This window comes from Mus caroli, unplaced genomic scaffold (assembly GCF_978045245.1).
Source record: "Mus caroli unplaced genomic scaffold, Mus_caroli_1 scaffold_12, whole genome shotgun sequence".
NCBI lineage: Eukaryota > Metazoa > Chordata > Mammalia > Rodentia > Muridae > Mus > Mus caroli.
The window spans coordinates 17629063-17655600 of NW_028227267.1; the positions used below are offsets into that span (position 1 = coordinate 17629063).

The 26538-nt window shown below is 46.2% G+C and overlaps 1 protein-coding gene across 1 annotated transcript in view; it reads right to left on the reverse strand.

Annotated features, from left to right (window-relative positions):
• Positions 1-12149: 12149 nt before the first annotated feature.
• Polr3a (RNA polymerase III subunit A) overlaps positions 12150-26538 on the reverse strand; it is a 43233-nt gene continuing 28844 nt past the window's right edge. The window contains exons 20-31 of the mRNA XM_021181759.3: positions 25292-25462; positions 23628-23741; positions 20877-20963; positions 20713-20795; positions 19558-19728; positions 18554-18647; positions 18269-18361; positions 16914-17078; positions 16252-16416; positions 15912-16043; positions 14193-14325; positions 12150-12680 (exon numbers count right to left, since the gene is read on the reverse strand). Coding sequence (XP_021037418.1) covers positions 12532-12680; positions 14193-14325; positions 15912-16043; positions 16252-16416; positions 16914-17078; positions 18269-18361; positions 18554-18647; positions 19558-19728; positions 20713-20795; positions 20877-20963; positions 23628-23741; positions 25292-25462 — 1557 coding nt within the window. The 3' untranslated portion in view covers positions 12150-12531. The remainder of the gene's footprint in view (positions 12681-14192; positions 14326-15911; positions 16044-16251; positions 16417-16913; positions 17079-18268; positions 18362-18553; positions 18648-19557; positions 19729-20712; positions 20796-20876; positions 20964-23627; positions 23742-25291; positions 25463-26538) is intronic.

Consider the following 26538-nt stretch of genomic DNA (forward strand, 5'->3'; position numbering starts at 1 on the left):
TAGGTATGGGCTTTTATTCCTGATCTTTCCAAGACTTATCATAAAGTGGTGTTGGATTTTGTCAAATGAATTCTCACCATCTACTGATCATGTGGTTTCTTTCTTTGAGTTTGTTCATATAGATTATATTGATGGGTTTCTGTATATTGAATCATCCCTGCATCCCTGGGATGAAGCCTACTTGATCATGATGGATGATCATTTTCATGTGTCCTTGGATTCAGTTTGTGAGAATTTTTTTTTGCATCGATGTTCATAAGGGAAATTGGTCTGAAGTTCTCTTTCTTTGTTGGGTCTTTGTGTGGTTTAGATATCAGAGTGATTGTGGCTTCATAGAATGAATTGAGTAATTTTTCTTCTGTTTCTATATTGTGAAATAATTTGAAGAGTATTGGTATTAGGTCTTCTTTGAAGATCTGATAGAACTCTGCACTAAACCATTTGGTCCTGGGCTTTTTTTTGGTTGAGAGGCTATTAATGACTGCTTCTACTTTTTTAGGAGTTATTGGACTGTTTAGATCACTTATCTGATCCTGATTTAACTTTGGTACCTGGTATCTGTCTAGAAAATTGTCCATTTCATACAAATTTTCCAGTTTTGTTGAGTATAGGCTTTTGTAGTAGGATCTGATGATTTTTTGGATTTCCTCAGTTTCTGTTATGTCTCCCTTTTCATTTCTGAGTTTTTGATTTGGATACTGTTTCTGTGCCCTCTGGTTAGTCTGGCTAAGGGTTTATCTATCTTGTTGATTGTCTCAAAGAACTAGCTCCTGGTTTGGTTGATTATCTGTATAGTTCTTTTTGTTTCTACTTGGTTGATTTCAGCCCTGAATTTGATTATTTTCTGTCTTCTACTCCTCTTGGGTGTGTTTGCTTCTTTTTGTTCTAGAGCTTTCAGTTGTGCTGTCAAGCTGGTAGTGTATGCTCTCTCTAGTTTCTTTTGGAGGCACTCAGAGCTATGGGTTTTCCTTTTAGCACTGCTTTCATTGTGTCCCATAAATTTGGGTATGTTGTGACTTCATTTTCATTAAATTCTAAAAAGTATTTAATTTCTTTATTTCTTCCTTAACCAAGTTATCATTGAGTAGAGCATTGTTCGGGTTCCATGTGTATGTGTGCTTCCTGTTGTTTTTGTTGCTATTGAAGACCAGCCTTAGTCCGTGATGATCTGATAGGGTGCAGTGGATTAGCCATCTTCTTGTATCTGTTTTGTGTCAACTTTGGAGAAGGTAGCATGAGGTGCTGAAAAGGTATATTCTTTTGTTTTAGGATAAAATGTTCTGTAGATATCTATTAAATCCATTTGGTTCATAACTTCTGTTAGCTTCACTGTGTCTCTGTTTAGTTTCTGTTTCCATGATCTGTCCACTGATGAGAGAGGGGTGTTCAAGTCTCCCGCTAATTATTGTGTGAGGTGCAATGTGTGCTTTGAGCTTTAGTGAAGTTTCTTTTATGAATGAGGGTGCCCTTGCATTTGGAGCATAGATGTTCAGAATTGAGAGTTCATCTTGGTAGATTTTACCTTTGATGAGTATGAAGTGGCCCTCCTTGTCTTTTTTGATAACTTTAGGTTGAAAATTTTATTTGATATTAATTAATTCCAATAATCCTTTCACCTTGCCAGGAGCTTTTGATATCTAGGGTCCATGCAGTACAGGAGGGGAATGAAAGTCACTGTCCTGGAGGATGTGCTCCTGATACAATGTGCTGGGTTTGCTTGATGTTCTCAGTGGGGTTGGCCCAGGGTTAGGAAGAAATGCTCATGGCCACAGCTCCCTCCCTCAGGGTCATCTTTGGGTGTGTTCTCCTTCTGTCTCCTGACCACATGGATTACTCTTGTTGTCCTTCTTCCCTGGAGAGTTGTGTGATTGGAAGTAGGGATCTGGTCCCTCTATCTTGTTCTGTGTACCCTAGGGTCACTTCTGTAACGACACAGGGCGTCTAATTCTCTCCTTCCTGTGAGAAACAAGTCTATCCTGGTTTGATTGCACAGGACTTTAATAACATGGGAAGTAGAAACAGCCTGGTTGTTTTAGTCAGGGTTTCTATTCCTGCACAAACATCATGACTAAGAAGCAAGTTGGGGAGGAAAGGGTTTATTCGGCTTACACTTCCATACTGCTGTTCATCACCAAAGGAAGTCAGGACTGGAACTCAAGCAGGTCAGAAAGCAGGAGCTGATGCAGAGGCCATGGAGGGATGTTCTTTACTGGCTTGCCTCCCCTGGCTTGCTCAGCCTACTCTCTTATAGAACCCAAGACTACCAGCCCAGGGATGGTCCCACCCACAAGGGGCCTTTCCCCCTTGATCACTAATTGAGAAAATGCCTTACAGTTGGATCTCATGGAGGCATTTCCTCAACTGAAGCTCCTTTCTCTGTGATAACTCAGCTATGTCAAGTTGACACAAAAATAGCCAGTACACTGGTATACAAACTGTTCCATGCTACCTCTGTAGATGAATGTTGAATGACTAAAGAGACACATGTAGTAAAAGTAAAATACCAAAACCAAAACCAATATATCAGAAAACTGAAGCAATATTTTGTAGAACACATATGGTATTCAATGTTCCTCGAGTTGATTTCCTTAGCTTTGAGTTCAAGTTGCTAAGGGTCTCAGGGTGACCATGGGTGTTTTAAGCAGACACAGACTTTTTTTTTTTTAACAATGGTATTGTTTTATTATCTAGCACAGGCTGGGTTGTTGGGGGCCGGCCAGCAGCCCTCAACGTGAACAGTTCCACTGAGATGGCAGCTCTGAGCTGAAAAGAGAGGAAGCTAGACGGGGAGGAAGGAGAAATGAGGCCAAGGCAAGATCATCCTGTTCAAAACCCAATTTTACTAGTTCCGATATCCAGTTATAAAGGAAGGGGGAGGGAACCCGATTTTCCGCCAAACAATCTCGGGATCAAGTAACAGGGTGAACACATGTGTGTGGCTCCAAGCAGCAAAGCAGCACGGTCCAGCAGTAGGCGTGGCAGGACGAATGAGCAGGAAGCTCCACCCCTGAGCCAGCAGGTTCCAGGCTGGGGGTGGGGAGGCTACACTGGGTAAAGATTTTTTTCCTCTATCCTTGCTAAGGCTGGAATTTCAGGATTGTACTAACCACACTAAGCTCTAAGCTAGAAATTTCTGATCTAATATTTTTTGATAAGCAAAGCATATTTTTTAATTTTTTATTTTGTAATTATTTTTAGTATAACCTGGTATCCTTTTATATTTTTATTAATTATTTTTTTTTTTTACATTTTAAATGTTATCCCTATTCCTAACCCCACCTACATGTTACTCCAACCTCATCCCCCTTTCACTTCTACTTTCACATCCCCCACCTACTCATATACTCCAAGCTGGTACAACCACTCTGGACTAAACCATCAGCCATAGGGTACACAAGGTGGGATTCATGGCTCCATCCTCATATGTAGCAGGGGATGGCATAGTTGGCCATCAATGGGAGAAGAGGCTTTTGGTCCTATGAAGTTTCTGTGCCCCAGTGTAGGGGAATTCCAGGAATAGGAAGTGGGGGTGGGTAGCTTGGTGAGCGGGGGGGGGGGGGGATAGGGGGCTTTTGGAGGGGAAACCAGGAAAGGAGATAACATTTGAAATGTAAATAAAGAAAATATCTAATTTTTTAAAAAAGGACTCAAGAAGGTAGACTCCAGAGAACCAAATAACCCTATTTAAAAATGGGGAACAGAGCTAAACAGAGAATTCTCACCTAAGGAAATGCAAAGGGCTCAGAAACACCTAAAGAAATGTTCAACATCCTTAGTCATCAGGGAAATGCAAAACAAAATGACCCTGAGATTCCACCTCATACCAGTCAGAATGGCCCAAGGGTGTGGAGAAAGAGAAACACTCCTCCATTGCTGGTGGGATTGCAAGCTGGTACAACCACTCTGGTTGGCAGTTCCTCAGAAAATTGGACATAGTACTACCTGAGGACCCAGCTACACCACTCCTGGGCATATACCCAGAAGATGCTTCAACATATGTAATAAGGACACAGTCTCCTCTATGTTCATAGCAGCCATATTTATAATAACCAGAAGCTGGAAGCAACCCAGATGTCTCTCAACAGAGGAGTGGATACAGAAAATGTGATACATTTACACATGGAATACAACACAGCCATTGAAAACATTGACTTCATGAAGTTCTTAGTTAAATAGATAGAACTTGAGAATATCATCCTGAGTGAGGTGACTCAGTCACAAAGGGACAAACAAGGTATGTACTCACTAATAAATGGATATTAGCCCAAAGTTAAGAATACCCAAGATTCAATTAAAAAACCATATGAAGCCTAAGAAGAAGGAAGACCAAAATGTAGATCCTTCAGTGATTTTTAGAAGGGTGAACAAAATACTCACAGGGGTAAATATGGAGCAAAATAGGGAGCAGAGACTGAAGGAAAGGCCATGCAGAGACTGCCCCACCTGGGGATCCTTCCCATACACAGCCACTAAACCCGGACATTATTGTGGATGCTGGGAAGTGCTTGCTGACAGGAGCCTGATGTCGCTGTCTCCTGAGAGGCTCTGCCAGAGCCTGACAAATATAGAGGAGGAAGCTTGCAGTCAACCACTGGACTGAGTTTGAGGGTCCCTGATGGAGGAGTTGGAGAAGGGACTGAAGGAGCTGAGGGGGTTGCAGCCCCATGGAGGAAACAACAGTGTCAACAGGCCAGAACCATTGCAGCTCTTGGGGACTGGACCACCAACCAAAGAATACACATGGAGCGGCTCATGGTGCTGGTTACATGTGTGGCAGAAGATAGGCTTATTAGATATCAGTGGGAGGAGAGACCCTCAGGCCTGAGGGTGTTCAATGCCCCAGTGTAGGGAATGCCAGGGCAGGAGGATGTGAGTGGATGGGTGGGGGAGCATGCTCATAGAGTCAAGAGAAGGGCAGAAAGGATAGGGGACTTCTGAAGGGGAGACTTGGAAAGGGGAAAACATTTAAAATGTAAATAAAATATCCAAGAAAATGTTAAGTGAGTGAAGAGTTAGAAAATTATTTATTACTCATAAAACATATATTTTTTAAACAGACATTAAAACAGCAGCCAATATAATGAGCAAATAGCCTTAAGACTTTTAGAAAAACATTAACAAGAACATATGACATCTCCAAAACAATATAAAAACCAAAACATTCAAATCCAAAAACCCAAACCTCAAACACAAAATTATGTTAAGTAGCATTCTCTCATTGCAAATTTAGCAGCACTAACCTGCAGCTTGTGCCTGGTCTTTGATACTTAATGGCTGGGAAATCACCCCAGTTCTCTCAAGAGGAGTTGTCAGAAAATCAGAAAATCAAAGGGAAGCAGACCCAGGAGAAGAATGGTGGCTCATGGGCTCCATAAAATTAGGGCCTATTCACACTGAGGAAATGTTCTCTCTTAAAGCAAATCCACCCAAGGGATTCTGTGGTTTCAGGGGATGGGGCTCAGCAGGGGGCTCCTGATGCAGTAGGTCTTTCTGCAGGACTCTCTCTTCCTGGGCTGTGGCCAGTTCCATCTCATACTGCAGTTTCTTAGACCTGGGAGAGGAAGGCAGTAAAGCCACTGGCTTGATAGAGACCTGTCATGTTAGCTGTCAGGCTGCTACCTCCCACCACCTCAACTGTACTGGTCACTCAACATGGGTCCTTAACCTGAAGCCATTGTTTATACCCCACACAAATAAGACTCACACAGTAGCTGGGGCTGCAAATATTCAGAAACTGATCAAGATACTGTATGTTCTCTTTCTATTAGAAAATATAGGATTTCACTTGGAGTCCATGAGAATCATTTTGTAAAGGTAGTGACCCATAGTCAACAACAGATGAGCGATATACAAGTTATTGATTGTGAGTTAGTGATGGATCACAGCATTATATACAGACACAGCCTTACATCATTAGTACCTGAACAAGGTCATGAGAATAGATCAGTCCTTCTGCACAGAAGGCACCATGCACTCAAGTAACACACACAATAGAGCCTGTGAGGCAGGAGCAGCAATTGTCCAGTGGTGTCTCTGAGAACAACGGCCCTACATAGTCTCTGGAACCAAACAGAAAGCTCAAGTTCTGCAGGACTAGAGATGGGAATCTGTATCCTGGCTCTCTTTGGGAGTCTGTTGTAGAACACTACTGTGATGGGTCTAGACAACCCTACAGCAGAGACATCTGCAAGGGTTCATCTTGGAAACTCTTTAACCTATTGTTATCTACAGAGCCCTTTTCACAGAAATTGGTAATCAATGTCGAGAGCACCATAAAAGGAGTGGAACCTGTTCTCTTCAGGGGATGTTCCTAAACAAACTGTAATTTCTGCCTGAGATGGAGGTGTAAGCCTTGTGATTTCAGGAGTTGGGAGAGAAAAGAAGGCAGACCTGCTCAGAACATAGATATTGGAGATGACAGAAGGCAGTCACACTGGCACACACACAGGGAGTAAGAATTGTCTGGTCTCATGCACAGAAGCTCTTAACAACTAGACTAGCACAATACCTTGACGGAGTCTTCTCATGGTAGTGGCTCTTAGTCTTACTGATGGACAGATGTCCATATATATAGGACTCAGGTGGCTCTACTATTTCCTTCCAGACTGGGCTCCTACCTCACCTGGAGGTCCTCAAAGTGATGCTGCAGCTTCTATGCTAACTCCTTTTGCTTGATGGCCATCTCCAGTTTCACCACGTACTGCAACATTTCCTCCATTCTTTCCATGTGCTATTCATTAGAAGATGGTGTCCTTAGTGGAGGGTTATACACGGGCATGAACAGACTTCCATAGAAAAGCAAACGGATATAGAGGAATACAAGCTTGCTGCTCAGCAAAGCAAACGAGAATCTTCTTCCCCAGCAAACTTCTGGGGAGTAAGAAACCATTTTTTAAGTTAGAGACTGACAAGAAAGAAAGTCAACGTTCTCCTCCAGCCAGTGCACACATGCATGAAGCACTACACACACACCCACACGCACACGCACGCACGCACACACGCACACACGCACACACACACACAGATAGAGCAAAAAGCAACCTCATGGGGGATGAGCATGGGAGTTCAGACTAAGTACACCAGCTCTGTCTATCCATGGGGAAATGAATCTACTATGGAGCATACTGTGCTTGGCCAGACTAGATGTGATTTGAGAACTTTGTTCCCTGAATGTCCAAGTCTCAAACAACTCCTGAATCCCCTTAAAAGTCTTTCCTCAATCCATAATTCTGTAGTGCGGTGTAGACTTGAGTCTTCAGGAAGGGCGACCTCCCCGGGACGCTCACAGAGAACAGAGCTGAAGAGTCGCAGCTCAGGTTTCTGTCAGTATGAAGCAAGCCTTAGGCAAAGAGAAGAGACCTCCTCGGCTGTCAGGAAGACAGGAGAAAGCCACAGGACATGCAAATAGACAACAGTGAGAAGCACTTATTTCCCAGTTGCACTAGGCTCTTCCAGCAAGCAGATTCCCACCAGTGATGTCCTATGACCCCTGTCATGTAAATGACTCACAGTACTCAGAACTCCTCCAGTGCTCTATGCATCAGCAGGCCATGTACAGGTAGGAAACATTATTTGCCTATCTCCCTCCCTAGACTGCAACTTCATGCAGGATAGAAGGCTATGCTTTCCAATAATTCATTTTCTCACAAGAAGCTAACTCCCCAGAATATTTGTGCATAGACAGAGACACAAACCATCACATTAATGTGCTGGGTGGCTGGATGTGAGTGTGGATTAGAAAGGTAATGGGTGAAAGCAGAGGTGGGTCATAGAGTAGACAGAAAATCCAATGGGAAATGGTGTAAGGCATTATCCATACCCAGATGCCTCTCCATGCCTTTTGGTGCTGGCTCTGTGGGTTACTGGTATCTTCCTGTTGCTTCTTATAATTTGACTACAATTTCACCTAGTGATGCTGCAGTAGTGCAAAATCCCCCTGCATTTTCTGGTTTTCCTCCCTCAGTATTTCCAAGTTGTTCTTCACGTGAAGAACAGTTTTCTGGAAACCGCCTCCACACAGTAAGCCCCTACCATTCTCCTCCTGCCACCCCTACTTCAGGGCCCCAGTAACCCCAACAGGACCCAGGTTCCCATGAAGACCTAAGAAAGAGACGAATACAGCCATGACAGCTACACTCAGAAGACCCAAAGCAAAGAGAACAGCAAAATCAGAAAAGAGTAAATGAATCCTGAATTCCCCAACGCCAACAGAAATCCAAGCCCCTTGATTTAAAGTGGAATCTCTTCCTTTCGTGACTCTCCAAGGTTATGGGAAACATCAAAGAAAGTGGAGGGGAGGGTAAATAACCTCAAGGTGGGAAAGAGAACTAAGGGCGGACATTCTTTTCAACTGTTACACATTGGGAACTCACTCTCCAATACCTCAATCTCTCAGTTCTGTCACTCAGACCACAGGCTCTGGTTTTTATTTGGAGGAAGCTGAAGAGACCATTTCCCATCTCACTCCTTCCCAAGGTTCCAATATGCCTCTCCTCTGAGAAGCATTTAGGGACATGAGGTTGAACACAGGGACACATTGGAGGGGCAGACTCCTAAAATCCAAGATGAGGATGACATAACAGACTCAAAACTTTCAGACACCACAGATATTGAGACAATAAATAACTACTTTTCAAGGATCCTTCAGTGGTGACTTTCAGGTGACACTACAATTCATTCCTCTCAGTCATCAGCCTATGAAGCTGTGTGGTCAGTCTGTTTCCCTCTTCACCTGCTCCTTGGTGGAGACAGGTATGGAGGCTGATGGCTGTCTGCCAGCCTCTGCGGGTAGAAGACTACACGTGAACTTGCATAGTGAGAAGGAACAGAGGATGGACAGACCAGCCTGAGGCTTAATGAGAAAGAGAGCATGCACTCAAGTCAGAGACACCTCAAAGATTTTGGCCCAGGCTTGAGATGCCTCCTGTATGGCTCTCAGCTCTCCCATCACTCTGTAGAGAGGGAAAATATCAAAGCATCCAGGTGTTTCCTCTGCCTCCCTACACATGCTCATGATCAACACACAGATGGCCTCTCTGTGCTTATTAACAATTGCACAGGGGCACTTAGACTTCAGAGCCCTCAAGCCAGGAAAAAAAAAATGGCACAATCCCTAAGCACTCAGGCCTTCTACCTCATTCTCTAAGCAAATGACTGGATAAGAAGTTCATGCAGGGCCTGAGCAGGAACAACAGACATCAGTCCACCCCACTGAAGACCAACCTGCCCCCTCCCTGAGCTGCCAATAGCATCTCTCTGTCTGGGTCCACTGCCTCTCACAGTTGTTTGGCTGTACTAGAGGAAACCTGCCACCCACAACAGCTGATTCAGAAACCTCAGAGGACACTGTCAGTGAGAGGCTGTCAGAGTTCTCGTTACTTAAGGTCACATAGACAGACGCACATTTCTCCCTGAGCTACAACTATCAGGAATCTGCTGTGCCTCAGTGGCCACTAGGGGCAAACTTCAGTGCTGTCCTGTCCTAAAGTGGGAAGCTTGAGTCTGTCCCTTACCCTCATGGACTCCTTTTCCCCATGATGTACCCAAGTCCCTGTAAGAGGAAAAGCTGTGAGCTCACAGTAGCAGGCCTTTGGTCTTACAGATCCTGGCTTTGGACTGGACAAGCTAATGTTTTGGAATCCTTGACTTTCAGGAGTTCGGATACGCACCAAAGTCCATTTGCAACCCAAAGGCTCCAGTTCCAGTGTGACATTATTTGAACCCACTTCAAGCTACCTCCTCCAGGAAGCTTGGCACCCCCTTCCCAGGACTCATTATGTCTTCTTCAGGACCGTTTCTTTCTTCCTGAATGACTCTCAGATGGAAGGACAGCTTCCTTCTGCCTTTCTCTGGTCTCACCACGCTCCCCTTTTTTTTTCTCCCAAGTAGACTCCTCAGTCTAGAAAACATGTCTATAGATTGACTCTGTAGTCACTGACTGAAGTCTCTACCGGTGATATCACAGGGGATGCCGTGAGCTCTCCAGGACAATAGAATGTCCAGAGAAGAGAGTGCTGATGTCATGGCCTTTACTCCCTACTAAGGAGTATGCCTCCCTGAACTGACAAGAGGCTGAGGTGCCCTTCAGCTCAGTTTCAAGTGAGCATCTCCTGGACCAGGGGAAGCCATTGAGCACTTCCTCTTTCCAAAGCCAGAGATTTCCTCTTGGCTTAATTGGGAACATCTTAGCTCTTCCAGTGTGCAGAACTGAGTGTTTATTTTCAAACCCTGACCAGAAATATCTCATTCCTCCCTCAAATTACTCCTATTCGTCAATATCAGCAATAATACTGAGAAGTGACACCAGGATGGATATGGAGGAGGGAAGATCACCCACCTCATCATGTACAGGTGCTTTAAAACACATCCAGGAACAGCCTGCAGGGCTGGCTGCAAAATGGGATGTGGATTAGCAGGAACAAGTATAGGAGCCATGTGCTCAGCCTTTGAAATTGCTCCAAGATGTCTTCCCAGATAGAGAAGGCAGCCATCGGTGTGCTGGCTACACTTTGATGAACTGTTGGCAGAGGAAACTGAAACAGTGGAGCCACCAGGAGAAAAGGCCCTAGACTAAATGTGGTGGTCTCCTCTCTGCACCAAAGATACCAAAGCAGGATTGGTGACAGGCCTCTGTGACTTACACAGTGAGCAATGCAACAGGATTGCGGGTGGCAAGAAGACAATAGATGTAGATATACCTGAGTTGACAGAGTGACTGCGTGGCATATACGAAGCCCAGAGCTGACTAGAGCTGTCCTTGCTGCCCTTGGTAGTCCCTCTTGTAATACTAGCTCAGGTGAAGTGGAAGCAGGATGATCTAAGCTCAAGGCTAACCTGCAGAGCCCGGTTGAGGACATCTTTGGATACATGAGAACCGGTCTCAGTAACACAAAACCGAGGTACACTGCCTCCAAAGCCTCACCTACCAAACCTTTTCTGTTGAGAAGAACTTGGGGGAAGGAATTGGGCACCCAGAGGGGATAAGGAATCCACAAAAAGACCAACAGAGTCAAATAACCTAAAACCTTGGGGGCCCCAGAGACTGAATCTTCAACCAAGGAGCATACATGGACTGGATCTAGGTCCCTTCCTGCACCCCAACACAAAGGTAGCAGCTGTGCAGCTTGGTCTTCATTTGGGAACCCCCAGCAGCTGGAGTGGGGGTTATTCTGACTCTGCTGCCTACGTGTGGATCCTTTTGTCCTACTTGGCCTGCTTTGTCTGGCCTCAGTGAGAGAGGATGTGCCTAGTCCTGCAGTTACTTGAGGTGCCAGGGTAAGTTGGTACACAGCAAGGATTTTCCTCTACTCAACGACAAAGCAGGGCAGAGGTCTGTGATTGTAATATAATGTGATGAAATAAATTTGGAAAAAAAAGTCAAAAGATACCATTCTCCCTACCACTCCTTTAGTTTGGGAAGATGGAGAGGAAGTGGCAGTGATCTTTCTATTCTTGTCTTTCCTTAAGTCCACACTGAGAACAAATGAAAGTCGTTATCACCATCTAAACTACTGAGTAATGTCCACTGAGGCTACTTAGTAGTGTGCCTATGACAAATTCTGCCTTCCCTAAGTGAATCTGTGTCAGCAGCCAGTGTCACCTACTGAGGCCAATCCCACTGATCCCTTTAAGGGGCTAGACAGAAGTCATCAGGGACATCACACTTCCTTGGTCAGAGATTAAATCAAGTTGATCCATTGGAAACTAGTGGGCTATCTGACCACACCTTATCCCCCCACCCCAGCCCCTCCGAGAGCAGAACAGGGTGGAGTTCCAGCATCCACATAAGTGATGGATACCTTGGTAGACTTCCTGGTATACCCACGGGCCCAGATTTGTTAATAGACTGGTGTAGACAACTACTGCTCAAGAGAATTAGGGGAGCCACTCCTCCTCTTGTTAATGATGTTCCAGTCTTTCCTTGGGAGCCACAGGCTACAGAGTCTTCAAAAGTGACTCACTTCACTAGGAAACTCAGCTTGCTTCTCATTTTCTTTTAAGGTGTTCCAGTGACAGGACAGTGCTGGCCAGCGCCTAGCCACCCCACACTGGACCTCACATTGGTATGTGCTTTCCCAATATGCTTTGAAGCTGCTGTTCGTATTTCTACAGCCTCTGACTCAAAATAAAGTAACAAAAACCACTTAATATCCCTCAGAACAAATAAATAAAGGTAATGTATTTACATTGGTACATCAGTGGAAAATCTGGTATAACTGAGCATCGAGAAACCAGGACTGTGTCCTAGTCTCTGTGGGCCAGCCTGGCTCACATGCAGGTATGGGCACACCTTACGATCCTCTGCAGCAACAGTGAGATAGCAGGGGTCGTGAGCTGGCTGAGCAGCAGTGTTGAGGCCCCTTAGTGAAGAGAATCCCAGTTTCCCATCCAAGGAGCTCCTGCTGAGGGCATGGGCTTTGTCTGACCATGGTAAATTTATGCAGACATCTGTTCAAGTAAAACAAAGTTCTTCCATTCAGCAGCACATAGGACAAGGAGCCAAGGTCAGAGATGGTGACCTCTTGCCACAAACTATGTAACAAGAGGGATGTGGAATTCATGTGTGTCAAATATCAGGGGTCTCCTGGGTGGTTTTGGGTCCCTGTTGGCTTTGTGTAAGAGCTTGAAGAGCCCAGTTCCAATGTTCATCGGGATTCCCATGATGATGCACTCAGACACACCTGAAACCAAACACAGCCATGCTTAGAGAAGGCCTCACAGCGGAGAGACTGTCACTCACTTAGGACTGTACATCTGAGATTTGAGGCCCAGCTCTACCATATATTACCTGCCTATATCCTGCTCATTTTCCTTCCTGTGTACGTATACAAGGGCAAAGGCTGAGGAGCCATGAAGGACAGTGCCTACCACAGTCTAGTAGGTCAATGGAAACCAAGGCAGCTCAGTCATTTCTAAAACGTGAGTCAAAAAGCAGCAGATAGATAGTCTTTGGGAAACAGCTAGACAGCAGGAAGTCTGCACGTGATCAGGAGATGAGTTTGTCACTTGCCTTCCTTAACCTAGCGCCTGGAAGAAAGGATGACAACAGCTGAAAGTGCAGGGCCCTGGGTTCCAGTGCCCGAGTCACAACACTGAGAAGGCTTCCACTGACTGAGAAGGGTGGGGGCAGAATTCCCCTCTCGGCTTCACTTCAAATCTTTCTTTTCCCATTTTTGGTTTTTCAAGGCAAAGTTTCACTGCTTACCCTGGAATCCCTGGAACTCCCTCTGTGGACCGCCTGGCCTCAAACTCAAGAGACCTGCTTGCTTCTGCCTTCACAGTGTTTGGGATTATAGGCGTATACCACCACTGGGCAGCTTTCGTTAGTTTTAAAAGCTCAAAGTATAGGCTCTATGCATGTCTCTGATTCTCCAGGAAGCAATCAAGAGGCAGACACATTACAGGTTGATGTCAAAGAGACAAAGCGCCAACCTATGCCCAATATACAAGGAGAGCTACTGTTGGGTTAGAGTGCGCCAGGCATAGAGACAGGGCAATTTACAAGTAGGATGGGGGAGAGGCTGTGCTAAGGCTGTATGGTGTCAATGTGGTGGAGGAGCGTCAGAAAGTGGGTGTGTACAGCTTGAGCAAAGACCTAGTCTCCTAGGTCAGGTGGGTGCTAGGTCTCAGTCCCAGTATCTCAGAGCTAGCTCTACTCTGGCTTATGCCTGGGCTTCTCCTATGCTAAGCCTCCTCACTTTTCCTTCATTTCCCCTGGGTATTTTTAAGACAGGCTCTCACTGCGTAGCTTCGACTAGGCTGAACTCACTGTGTAGAACAGGCTGGCATGGAACTCAGATTTTTGCTTGCCTCTGCCTCTTTAGTCCTGGGATTAAAGATGTGCACCTCCTGGCCTGGCTTTTCAGTCATCCTCACACCTTCCCACCCCTCTCTCCACCTTGTGTCTCTCCTCCTTTTCTGTGATACTTGACTTTTGAAATGATGTGCAAGGCCTCATCAGGAGGCAGGACCGCAGGCCATCTCTTCTGCTCCTGATGAGACTGATACTACCCACTGCCTGTCAAACCTGGACAACATGTAGGTTAGCGGGGCCAAGTACAGCTTCAAGGACTCAGGAGCCATAGATTCTTTTGAAACTCAAAAACTGTCTGCACTGAAAGTAGCTCAGACTCAGTAAGGGGACAGGATGCCTCAGCTGGGTTCTAGAGACAACAGATCCATTCCAAACCTACCGCATACGGAGTCTTTCTGCCCAAAGTAGGCAGCATCAAAGAGATGGTCAGCTGTCTTTTCAAAGGAGGCCAGCATCAACACACTCTCCTTCATCTTGGCCAGGCCAAACCTGGTTATACCCAGGACTTCACCCTGTGTGAGGAGAGACTGTCAGAAGGGAATAAAGCCACACCCTAAAGTTTCATAACAAAGCAACAGACAATATCCCAACACCAGAAACACCAAAACAGTCATGCAGCTACTCAAAGAATAGAATTAGCAACCTGGGTTTTTAAAAAATGGGTTGGGGATGGAGGTAGCTTCTTCCTTCTTAAGAAGCTAGTACTAGAAACAATGTAGGTATTTCCAGTTAAGAAAAAGTGCCAAACATACACAAGACGGGTGCTGTCAACATCTTAGGGTAGGAGGGAGTGCTTCAGGAACCCTTATGTGAGGATTTCCATCTCTGGTGGGCACAGGGAAAGATAATCTTCAATGGTATAACCACTGGTAAAGTGCCCATGCTCCTATAACTGATCCCTGCCTCACCCGGCCCTTGTGTGCAGTCCAATTGAGACTCATTGGGTCTCTAAACAGATAACATGAGAATAGGACGAGTTGGGAAGAGGAAGGGGATGAGCAGGAGGGAGTCAGTAAGACACGGTAAATGGAGGTGACTCCAACAAAACCACATCAGCCACGTGCACAGAATGGCCACAGTGAAATCCCATGGCATACGCAAGTAACATATGCTAAGTCAAGCATTGAAAATGTCTGGCGTGGTGGTGGACGCCTTCAATCCCAGCACTTAGGAGGCAGAGGCAAGTGGATCTCTGAGTTCCAGGCCAGGACTCATCTACAAAACCATTCCAGGACAGCCAGAGCTATCCAGAGAAACCTTGTCTTGAAAAACCAAAAAGAATAAAAAGGCATTAAAAATCAAAGGTCAATGTCTCATAAGAAACAATACCCAAGGTTGAACTCTGACCTCCATACTTGAAGGAATACCCATGTGATTACACACCCACGCGTACATACAACACAAAAGTAGAATAAAACCTGTCTGGCAGAAACTGTGAACTAGCACATGCATTCAAACAATACCAGAAGGCACCCCTGAGACACCCTCTCCTTTAGGATGCTTTTGTCACAGAAGCCAGCGACTCAGGGCTATTTACCATGACTCTACTCCCCACCTCTGACTTACATCTCTGGTTCCTAAAAGTCCCCCATCACAGTAACAGCTTATCATGAAAAATCTACAGTATGAGGAATCCAACACCCTCAGCAGCTTCCTCCCACACTCCCACTTGTGTGTGTGTTGATGGATTTCAAGCACAAGGCCAATGCATACAGGGCAGACAATCAATGACTGAGCAACATCCCTAGCCTTACTCTCTGGAAACAGCTAAATAATCTGCACAAAGCATGCTTTAAGAAGAAAACCCAAGTCACCATGGACAGCCTAGCTTTGGTAATGGCCAGTCTTGCTGAAGAGTAAGACTTGGGACATGGAAAAAGCCACGCTCAAACACTTCTCTTCCAAAAACTACCTGTGTTGAAATTCTGCCCCTGGGAATTTACCAGAAAACCTGGCCCCATTCCCACACTGAAGGCTTTCTGGTGGTGACAGCTTCCTTCCTGTCCAGGTCAGTCCTCACACCAGTGTTTCACATGCCAACCAAGCTCTCTGGCTGTTTGCCGACCCCTGACCGGCTGGAGCCTCCCTTCTCTCACACCTTGTAGGTCATCAGGTCAGAGAGCAGCATCACGTGCCTCCTGTCGATGCTCATGCCGTGGTTGACCATCGTGTACTGGATCTCGTTGATGATAGTTGTCCGGGCAGCCTCAATGCCCAGGGTTTTTTCCACCTAGGAAAAGCTCAGAGTGAGCAGAGACTGCAGCCCCTGCCAGAGCCACCCCACTCCTCCTTCTGCTGCTGCCTGACAAGCACAAGGCAAATCCTGCTCCATTTCCCACAACAGATTGCTATGCAATTGCTGGGAGAAGAGAGAGTAAATGTCGGGGTCAGCAACTGTGCTGAGTATTGGCTGAGGGTCCAAAGGGGATGAATGGTACCTCATAGGTGTTATTAGAAGTGGTCCGGGTGCCTTTCACACCGTGGGTGGCCATGACTGCCCGCAGGTTGTCACCTTCTACCAGAAGCTTGAACTTCTCCTTTCCACTCTGCTCGTCAATATGGATGACAGCTCTCGACACCTCTGGGATGCCTTGTACCACCACCTACATTCAACATAGAATGCTCAAGATGCAGCAACCCTTGGTCCCACCCGAGAGCCTCAGAAACAGGGCAGAGGAATGGGCTGACAACCTGACTCATGCCATTCTCGGTATTCCCCACTTCAGTGTGTGCAATCCAGGGGGACCAGGTACTGTCTCGGGTAGGGGAAACTAGTCCAGGGGACTGTGCCCCAACCTACAATTAGCTTGAAGAGAGCGGAAAGAAGACTAATGGACAGAGCTTCAGTCACAGAATAAAAGAGTCTCCCCCAGAGCCTGACAACCCAAGTCTGATTCTAAGGACCCAAAGGCAGAAAGAGCCAACTACCACAAACACATCACACTCTCCCACACCTCCAAAAATATTTAATAAGAAGCAGACTGAGCCCTTAGGGATATGACCATGAGGGAGTGGGGTGCCATCCTTGGTTTTGTAGCGACCTGGTCCCCAGCTGCACCCCTGGCTGTTTCTCCAAGAGAGGATGCTATCTATGCCTCACCTTGGGTAGATCCTCTTTCAGAAACTGCAGCACATAATACATGGAGCTCTTGCTGTTTTCCCTGGGGGTGACACACACCACAGCCTCCCCATGAACGGCCACATCACCAGGCTTCACTCGGAGCTTGGATGTGCAGATGGAGTACCGCACTGTCTCAGCATTGACCTGCAGGGTGCCAGGGACATTACCATCAGACATCTGCTGAAGTCCGTGACAAAGGCTTTCAGCCTTAATGACATGAAGACGCTTTAAGAAGTCTTGGTAGTCAATTGTTGCCACCTCCTCTGCCACAGAAGTTACTGTTACCTTTACTTATGTGTATGTCTGTATGTCTGTCTGTGCGAACGTATGTCACCTATGTGTAGGTACACATGAAGACAAAAAGAGGGGTCAGATCCCTTGGAGCTAGAGCTACAGACGGTTTTAAGATTTATGTGGGTGCTAGAACAGAATCTTTGCCTCCTGGAGAGCAGTAAACATTCTTAACTATTCAATCTCCCTAAGCCCACAAATGTTGCTATATTATGTATTTATGTTCAATACCTGTGTTTTATTCATAAACCGGAGATTCTTTTTACTGAAAAAAAAATGAACATTTTTCTCATTGAACATTCATGTTCAACTCATGGCAACAAACACAACCCACGGAGAAAGAGCTGGAAATCAGAGGCCAGGAAGGCTGAGAAGTTTGTTGGTTTTGTTCTATACTCCCAGATGCAAATGCATTCTTCATTTTTATATTTTTCCAATCCCTAGATAAAACCGAGGACTTTGTTTATACATAAGAGGCAATTATTCTACCATCAAGCTACATCAAGGCCTATAAAGCCAGTGTTCCCAGAGTCACACGTTACACAAGACAGGCTTGGCAGTCAGGTGGCAGCCACAAGGATACGGGACTTGACAGTGCTTAACTAGCAGCTGACCTCAGCTGACCCGGACAAAGGTTGTTATCAGTTAACTGTAATCCCCACAAATACTCGTAAGGGAGGCCAGGTTAACCCACCAACTGAGAACATTACAAACCAGCCAAGTGCTGTGCTGAGGATGCACAGGTGACTATGACAGAACTGGCCCAGGCTCCCTCCACAGTACATGAAGGTGGACAGAAATGAGCTATCCTAACACCATGTCATAACAAACGAGTGAAGGTAGACTGTGCCCACATCAATAGTTTCTTGTTCAATGGCCATGTTTTGTCTGTATTTCAAGGTCAACTCAGAAGGATGTGACCAACAACAACCACCAGGCAAAACTCTTTATATGTGTCTCTGGCTGCCGACTTCTCCCTTGGCTTCTCAGCACCTGTCTCAGGACACACAGGATCACGTCCTCAGACATTAACTCGGACTCACCTCCAGTCTCAGAAGGCGGATCCGTTCCAGGGAGAGCTTGACAAGAATAAAGCAGTCATCAGGAAGAAACACTTCTTCAATATACTCTGAGATCTGCCATGGCAAAAGAGCAGTTCATTACCTCCACTGTCATGGCCCCTTCCCCATCTCAGCCTTCCACAGGCGCACTCTCCACATGGCCTCGGCTGCAGGCTACATCCACAGCAGCTGCTCTGCTGCATCCTCACCACTGCAGAGGAGAGGATGTCGGATAACATGTTCCTGTTATCAAAAGGGATTCCTTACCTCCCCCAGGAGGGTTTTCTCAATTCTGCCCTTCACCAGGCGTGCATAATCTGCATCGTCATCCTTGTCTAGTTGTGCTGTGATAATTGGAGTGCTGCAAGGAGGAGCAAGGATCAGCTCACAAGGAAGGGACCAGGACTGGGTAGTGTGCTGCTGTATTAAGTCTGAGTGCTACTACAACCATGAGGACTTTACTAGAACTCACTTCAGGGAGACCCACAAAAAAGGACATCACAGACCTCTCACTGAAACTTGCTAGTTTCAGAGACCCCTGGTCCCCATTCTATCTGTGGCAAAATTCAAGAAATTTCCTACCACTTAGTTCTTGACCTCCTGCTCTCCAGGGAACCAACTCCTAGTGCATTTCACCTCTCTTTACCCCTCTCCAATAATTACCCCTGCTCCTTGACCTCCACTGTCATCTTCTGTTCTCACAGGGCATAATATCCCATCAACACGGGCCCTTGGGACAGATCTGAGCAGCCTGCAGAAGGCAAGCAGACCTCCAACCACCATAGATATCCACAGTTGCTGGTCTACAACCAGGATCTGCTAACTTTAGCTGTCCCTAAGATGTTATTTCTACTGCAAGACTGAGAATAGACAGAATAATTTTTACCCCTAAAACCATGATGTATCTCTAGTTCTTCAAATTCCAAGTCTCTTGAAAATTTGACCGAATCACTAGGGGCTTACAGAGAATGGCTATAAATCAAGCAAGAGAATAATCAATCAGCTCTTCAGGCATGAGTAATGGCACAAAGGAATGAAATGTCTACTGATCTAGTCCTCGATACTGCTAGCTTGTGTAATATTTTCTATTTCATGTAGGTAGTGGCCATAAAACGAAACAAGTTTTGACTTGAATGGCTTTCTAAAAATCCAAACACTGATCAACACAGCAGACCTGCCCTCTGAACACCAGACACTTCCCAGTTGACAAATCACAGGCGTTCATGAGCACAAGGACACTGTTTCCAGGAAACAGGCCAGAGCACAGCTACCTGATGGCCTTGGAAGCGTTGATGATCTCTTTGATCCGAGGCACACCCAGGGTGATGTTCATGGAGGCTACTCCTGCAAAGTGGAATGTCTTCAGAGTCATCTGGGTGCCGGGCTCACCAATGCTCTGAGCACAGAGTGCACCTACCGCAGAGCCTGGCTCCATCTGTGCTCTAGAAGAAAAGGCACAAAAGCAAATATGACACAACAAAGAAAAGGCCATCAACAGTGCTGGGACAGGCTTCTAGTTACTGCCTCTTAAAGGAAAATATGTAGATTCTGTCGGGTTTAGGATGGAAACCGCATGGGCCAGGCAATGTTTGTGCCAGAGGAAGGGGCTGGCACAGGCTAGGAACAAGTGTCATCAGGGGAGTAAGAGGGGCAGAGGGGCAGACAATATGACTAAATTCTGTGTGATAAGCTTGTGATATATACAGGGCTGGTGTCCACTGTGTGGAGTAGTTAGAAGTGGTCTGTTCTTACTGGGTAGTAAACTTGGTCAGAGAGTTGGAATCTGCAGTACATAAGTTTCCTTATGGCCAAAGGACATTCAAGAAATTCTTTTGCAATCCTTTCATGTTTAGGGGCATCCATCCAACTTAGGATCCCATTGGAGACTCTAGATGAAAGGCACAAATTTCTCCAAAGCCTGGCATTGATGCTGGGCAGTGTGCTAGTTAGTTGTTATTATCAGCCTGACCCAACATAGATTCATGGGAAAAGATGGATTCTCAATGGAGAATTATCTATATTACTGACTGTGGGCATGTCTGAGGAGGATTTTATAGATTGCTAATTGAGTTGGGAAGATCCAACAACCTAAGAGGTCAGAATCACTTCATCATCTGGGACCCGAACTGTGTAACATGAAGGAAGCTACAGCATAAGCAGAGACAAGCAGGCAGCACGGCCGCTCCCCTTCCCCTCTGCTCCTGACTGTGGGCGCAATGTGACAGCTGACTGAGTGCCTGCCTCGACTTCCCCAAATGGTTCTAACCTGGAACTGTGAGCTAAAAATCACTGCTTTCTTCCCCTAGGATGCTTTTGGACAAAGTATTTTACCACATCAACAGAGATGAACTAGGCCAGCCTGACAGCAGAGAGAATGTCCAGCACATGATGGATGCCTGACGGCGTAGGTTAGCTAGCATGCTTACCTCATATACTTATCCCTACAGGTCTCCAGAAACTTCTCGATTTGGGTAGGGGTGATACGGTCCAACTGGTACAGCACACGAGGCTGAAGGACAAAGGCAAGTGCACAGTCAGGACAAGCTGAATCTGTGAACCACCGGGTCCCAAGAGTCTGGGAAAGCAGTACCTCTGTTGTGCCGTTATCGTTGATCCCATATTTATCTCTGGTTTTCTTAATCTTCTCGGACACCCCTTTAATGAATGTTTTTATTTCCTGAAAAGATTATAGAACACCTATCAATTTGTATGCTTGTCAATGATTTAGACAGCAGAATCACTCTGTAACCCAACAATGGACACAGCGCTCCCTAACTGAGCAACTGCTAACTACACAGCATGGAGGATGCAATACGGGCACTGGTTCCCTTACATAGTGTGTTGGTAAGGAGGCTGCTGTGCTTCCACCCTGGGGAAACTGGCCCTCTGCTTAAGAAGTTCGTTAGGCCTCACTACCCAACCTTTTCCCGTGAGTTATTCTGGCTCCTTATCTCAGCCACATGCTGTAGGAAGGAGCTTGGCACAGCTCTCAGGGACTCTACAGGGCATTAAGACTCCACACTCAGAACCCTCATGACTCCCCAGGGAAGACCTCTTTGGAAGCATTGACAATCACTCTAAACATCACTGCCTCTCTCCTCTGGTCTCTCTGCAGGTCTCATAGCTTCCAGGGCTAGTCAACTCTGTCTTTATATTGAGAAGGTGGGAGACATGGAGGGTGACTCTGCAGTTCAGACATCTGTCTAGATAGAAATGATTTCATTTTAGAAAGAGCTTTATTAAATTGTAAGATTTAAAGTCTCAGAATGGGCTGGAGAGAACACTCAGCACTTTAAAGCACGGTTACTCTTCCAGGACATCCAGGTTCAATTCCACGCACTCACAGGAAAGCTCATAAGCATTTGTAACTCTGTGGTCTGGCCTCCACGGGCACCAGGCAAGCAAGTAGTGCACAGACATACATGCAGGCAAAATACCCATGTGCATAACATATTTTTAAAAGCGCCTCGAAGACTGATGTTGAAGAAAAACTCATTGCTAGTGAGCTGCCTTGGGGGTAAAGATGCCCATCCCAAAGCCTGATGGCCTGAGTTCTATCCCCAAGACCATATGGGGGGAAGAGCTGTCCTCTGATTTTCACGTGCTTACCATGGCACGAGTACATGCCACCAACAATATAAATAAATATAAAGGTAGTAATATTGAAAAGGGAAGAAAAGTTCTCAAGACTCATTAATCAGTCACCTGGAACTGGTTTGGGACAGTGAGTAACTGTAAAGAAAAGGTGGAGAGACGCTGGACAGGACAGACTTCTCTCTGTGCTGCTCAGGGCAAAAATACCCTGCACACCAGTGGCTTTCACCCCTTGCCACTTGTCTGGCTCAGGGCTGAGACCTAAGGGCCCAGGAGCTGTGACAACTCTTTCAGCAAGGGGAACAGAAACAGCAGAAGGCAAAGAGGCCTTGGGGGGGGGGGTTCCAGCTGTGAGGAGATGGAAACAGACACACACCATCAAACATGCACACCAAACCACAGCCTACAGGCACTAGGGGTAGCACCTGTCAGTGGCTCCCCATGTAACATGCTCCCAGTGACTTTGTTGAAAGGAATAAAGGGTCTAGGGGGACAGACACGCACTAGACATGACAGTTCTAAACAGCAGACTCACATGGAAGAAACCAACCTGATATAAGCACCAAGAATTCTGTCGGGTGAGTCTACGCATGCTAGAGGAAGGCACGTACAACACTCAGCAGACAAATGCACTCATGGGCAACTCGCCATTAGTCTCACACTCCAGTGTGCCAATAGCATTCATATTGGTCTCTGGTCAGGGCCAGGAAACAAGGGCTGGCTACTCAGACCTGCCTCAGCTGTAGTTTGGGCTGGGCTTAGCATTCAATTTTAGTTCTCTTAGAGCATGTGAGTTCCTCATTGTAAGAGACTGGACAGAGAGGACATGTTTTGCCACTGTCACATCATCAAGTCTTTAATATGAGTGACACAGTGGACAAGCTGAGCCAGTGCTCACTGAAGAAACTGTTGGCCACAAGGCCACCTATGAAAACTACTCAAGGGTATAGGAATCAGGCAGAGGAGGAGCCTGTGTTTGCTGGAACTGGGACAGAAATGTGTTGCCCCCATGCTGGCTCACAGGCCATGCTGACACAGCACATGGCTGTTATTTCTCAGTGAAGGTCCTTGAGGATGAAGAGGAAGATAACTAATATAGTCACGTGGAAAAATAAAACTGTCATTCTAATCTCTAAAAAGCATAAAAGCAAGATGACTTCTAGGGTAAAAACCAATACCTTTCACCTTTCACACCTTCATACAGGATCAAGGGGAGTAGGGTCTCCCCAGGATTCCCCTCCAGTCCCGATGCACACACAAAACTTGCCTGTGGACTCAAGCCCAAAGGTGAGCACTGGTTGGGGTCACTCAATCCCTCTGCTTTTGATTCTAACCATGATTATAGATGAGGAGATGCTGCTGGAGCAGGTCCTCACTGGTCAAAAACAAAAAGCAAACCAATGGAAACCTTCAAGGCACAGCATGGTGGTGGCCCCAGGAGGAATGGGAAGACCACAGTCAGTTTCTGATCTGTGCTAGAAAGAAGCTGCAATCTGAGGCAGATGTCACTAAAGACAGGTGCTCAGAATGGCTGCAGAAAAAAAGAAAGTGGACATGGGGCTGGTGACAAGGCTATACAGACAAGATCTCTAGATTCCTTCTCCAACACGGAGTCACTTGTGTGAAAGACAAGACATTATTCTTTTATCTGGCTAGTGAGATAGTGTCTAGAACACAATAAAACCCTGACTTATAAAATGCAGGGGAGGCACTAGACAGAGTCCTCAGGACACCAGGCAGAGCCTACCTGCAGGAAGCTGTCTTGGCAGCACAGGAACTCATTCTTCTTCATGATGGCCTCAGTGGTCAAGGTGAGGTCGTTCTTACTGAGAGCAGGCTCACTCTGACATGGATACACTGCCTGAGTACCAGAAAGACACGGTGTTACATGTGCCTGGTGAAGGGGGAGGCAGAGGACGAGGCAGAGGGGTTTCCCAGGTATAAAACTCTGCAGGAGGCTCTTAGCAACCTGTGGCTTTCTTTGCTAACAAACTCTGGACTCCATGTCTCATGTGAAAGTGAATACCAGATGAGCTCTGCCTTCTGTCTGGCCTGTCTGAGACAGTGTCCTGTGTAGCTCAGGCTGACCTCAGGCTCATTTCACAGTGGCAGTTGGCTTTTAATTCCTGATCCTCTTCCCTCCCAAGAGAAAGGACTACAGGCCTGCTCTGCCATGCCATTAGGAATCCCCTGACTTAAGGAGTTCCACTCTAATTGCTAGGTGTGGATCTGCTGCTTCCCCACTCAACTGCAGCCCAGATTGTAGTTAGGGGTTTTGTTGTTGTTGTTGTTGTTGTTGTTGTTTGTTTGTTTGTTGTGAGACAGAATTTCTCTGTGTAGCCCAGGCCATACTGGAACTTGCTCTGTAGACCAGGCTGGCCTCAAACTCAGAGATCTGCCTGCTTCTGCCTCCAAAATGTTGAGATTACTACTGCCTGGCATATTTTGTATTTGTAAAAATGTACATTGCTGTCACCAGGCTTAGTGGTTCACTCTGTAATCTCAGCTACTTAGAAGGCCCAGGCAGGTGGACACAAGTTCTAGCTGGCCTAAGCTACAGAACAAATTCAACTGCAGTTGGCAGCCAAGTAAGACATTATCTGAAAATAAAAAGTACAAAATTAACAAAGGATCAAAGATGTTGCTACAGCCCTTTTCCAGCATACTCCAGGCCCTGGCCTCAACTTCAGGACTACAAAAATAACCAGCCAACTGAACATCTCAAGAGGGGAAATATTTCACCACACCTTAAGCTCATGGGGGTTTCCTCAAAGTTTTACTATTTTTTTTTTGACCCATTCTTTTTTTTTTTAAGTAATATTTATTTATTATATGTAAGTACATTATAGTGTGTCTTCAGACACTCTAGAAGAGAGCATCAGATTTCATTACGGATGGTTGTGAGCCACCATGTGGTTGATAGGATTTGAACTCAGGACCTTTGGAAACGCAGTTGGCGCTCTTAACCACTGAGCCATTTTTGACCCATTCTTAACTGGTAGCTTGCAACTACTAGTGGAAAAGACACCTCAATGGAACCACCGTCTGTCGATAAAAGCTGGGGAAGGCACTAAATTGACACCCAGATGAATCTTGTCCAATGACTCTTCAAAAAGAACGGTTCCAACATTCATTCCTGGCTCTAGTATATGAATCGAGCTTGCTGCCTCACACCATTCTTTATAAAGCTCGTCTCTAGTTCATGCCGCTAGCTTAGAGGAGCCAAGCCTCTTCCCTTTGTATCTGATTTGGACTAACAGGCGCACAAATGAAAACAGGGTCACTGGAAGAAAGGCACTAATGTAATCCTCAGGCTGAGGGAACTAAGAGGAAGCACGGTACTTATTTGTAGTGCCAAGAGAGGACAGAGCCTCCAGAAGTCTGCAGCCCCCACAGAGTGCTGTATCCTACCTTGATGTTGTCCAAAACCCTCTTAAACTCCAGCGGTTCATCTTTGCCCTCCATAGCAGCAGGATCTAAGCCATCTCCTCCATAGATGAACTGGATGATGTCACCGGTGGAGCTCCGCACTGTCAGATCGTACTGCGAGCAGAGGTCTTCCAGGGATTTGACCAGTCTTCTCTACAGGAAGAGAAGGAAGACCAGCTGCCTGCTGAAGGCTGCTTCACAGCATACAACCAGACTTGTCATTCAAAGTTTTAAGGTCACAGGTCATTGATTTACTTGTTCATTTTTCCTGGTGCTAGAGATCAACCCGGGGCCCTATGTGTGCTAGGTAAGCACTCAATCATCAAGCCTCATCCCAGCCCTGGGTTACAAGCGCTCGAATTACATCAACAGCACTTTATTAGAGACCCTTACAAGTGCCTCCCTTACTGGAGAACACCCAGGCACATGTGCAATGAGAGGCAGCTCTTGCTCTAACCGAGTCTTCACTGTGTTACGTCTCCCTGTAACAGAAACCTCACTAGCCCCAAAAACTCTCCACACTGCGTTCCCGGGCTGCTTTGCCTTCCCGCCAGCTCCCTATGGTACAAACTATAGTTTCTACACACACTCATGCTGGGACACCTGTAGACTTCAGTACAGAGAATCGGATGCAAGCTCTGTTTTAGGGCAGAAGGGGAGGAGGCAGGGCAAGAATCTGAATCAAGAGCAGCAACCATTTCTCAACTATGCCTGGGAGAGCCTTCCACCAGCAGCCAGCAGTGTGCCTTAGAAAAACAAACCTCCCCTTACCAGAACCCACGGCTTCTAGGTTAACATAGTGCTCCAGGAATTCACACTACATATGTTCATACCCTAAGTCACAGCTTGTCATGCACGAGTAGGAAAAGCATTCACAGCCCACTGGGGTGTGACGCAAAAGTGGCACACCTCCTACAAAGGGTAATTCCCAGCAGGTGTCTACAGCACCAGATGATACCAAACCTGGCAGAGACAGGGCTCTGTCTGGAACAAGTGTCTTCTGCCACTATACCCTCATAACCTTTGTTCAGTTCACTAGTCCATCAATCCTGGTCTATAGGGACCACACTTCCAGGGGAGACACAGGAAACAAGCCGGAATCAAGTTTGTGGCCCAATAATGTGGCCTGTCAATTTTAACTAGTGTCAGTCAAAAACATGAAGAATTTTGGTGGGGCTAGGACTATGCTCAGCAGTTAAAGCCCTGGCCTAGCATTCGGGAGGCCCTGT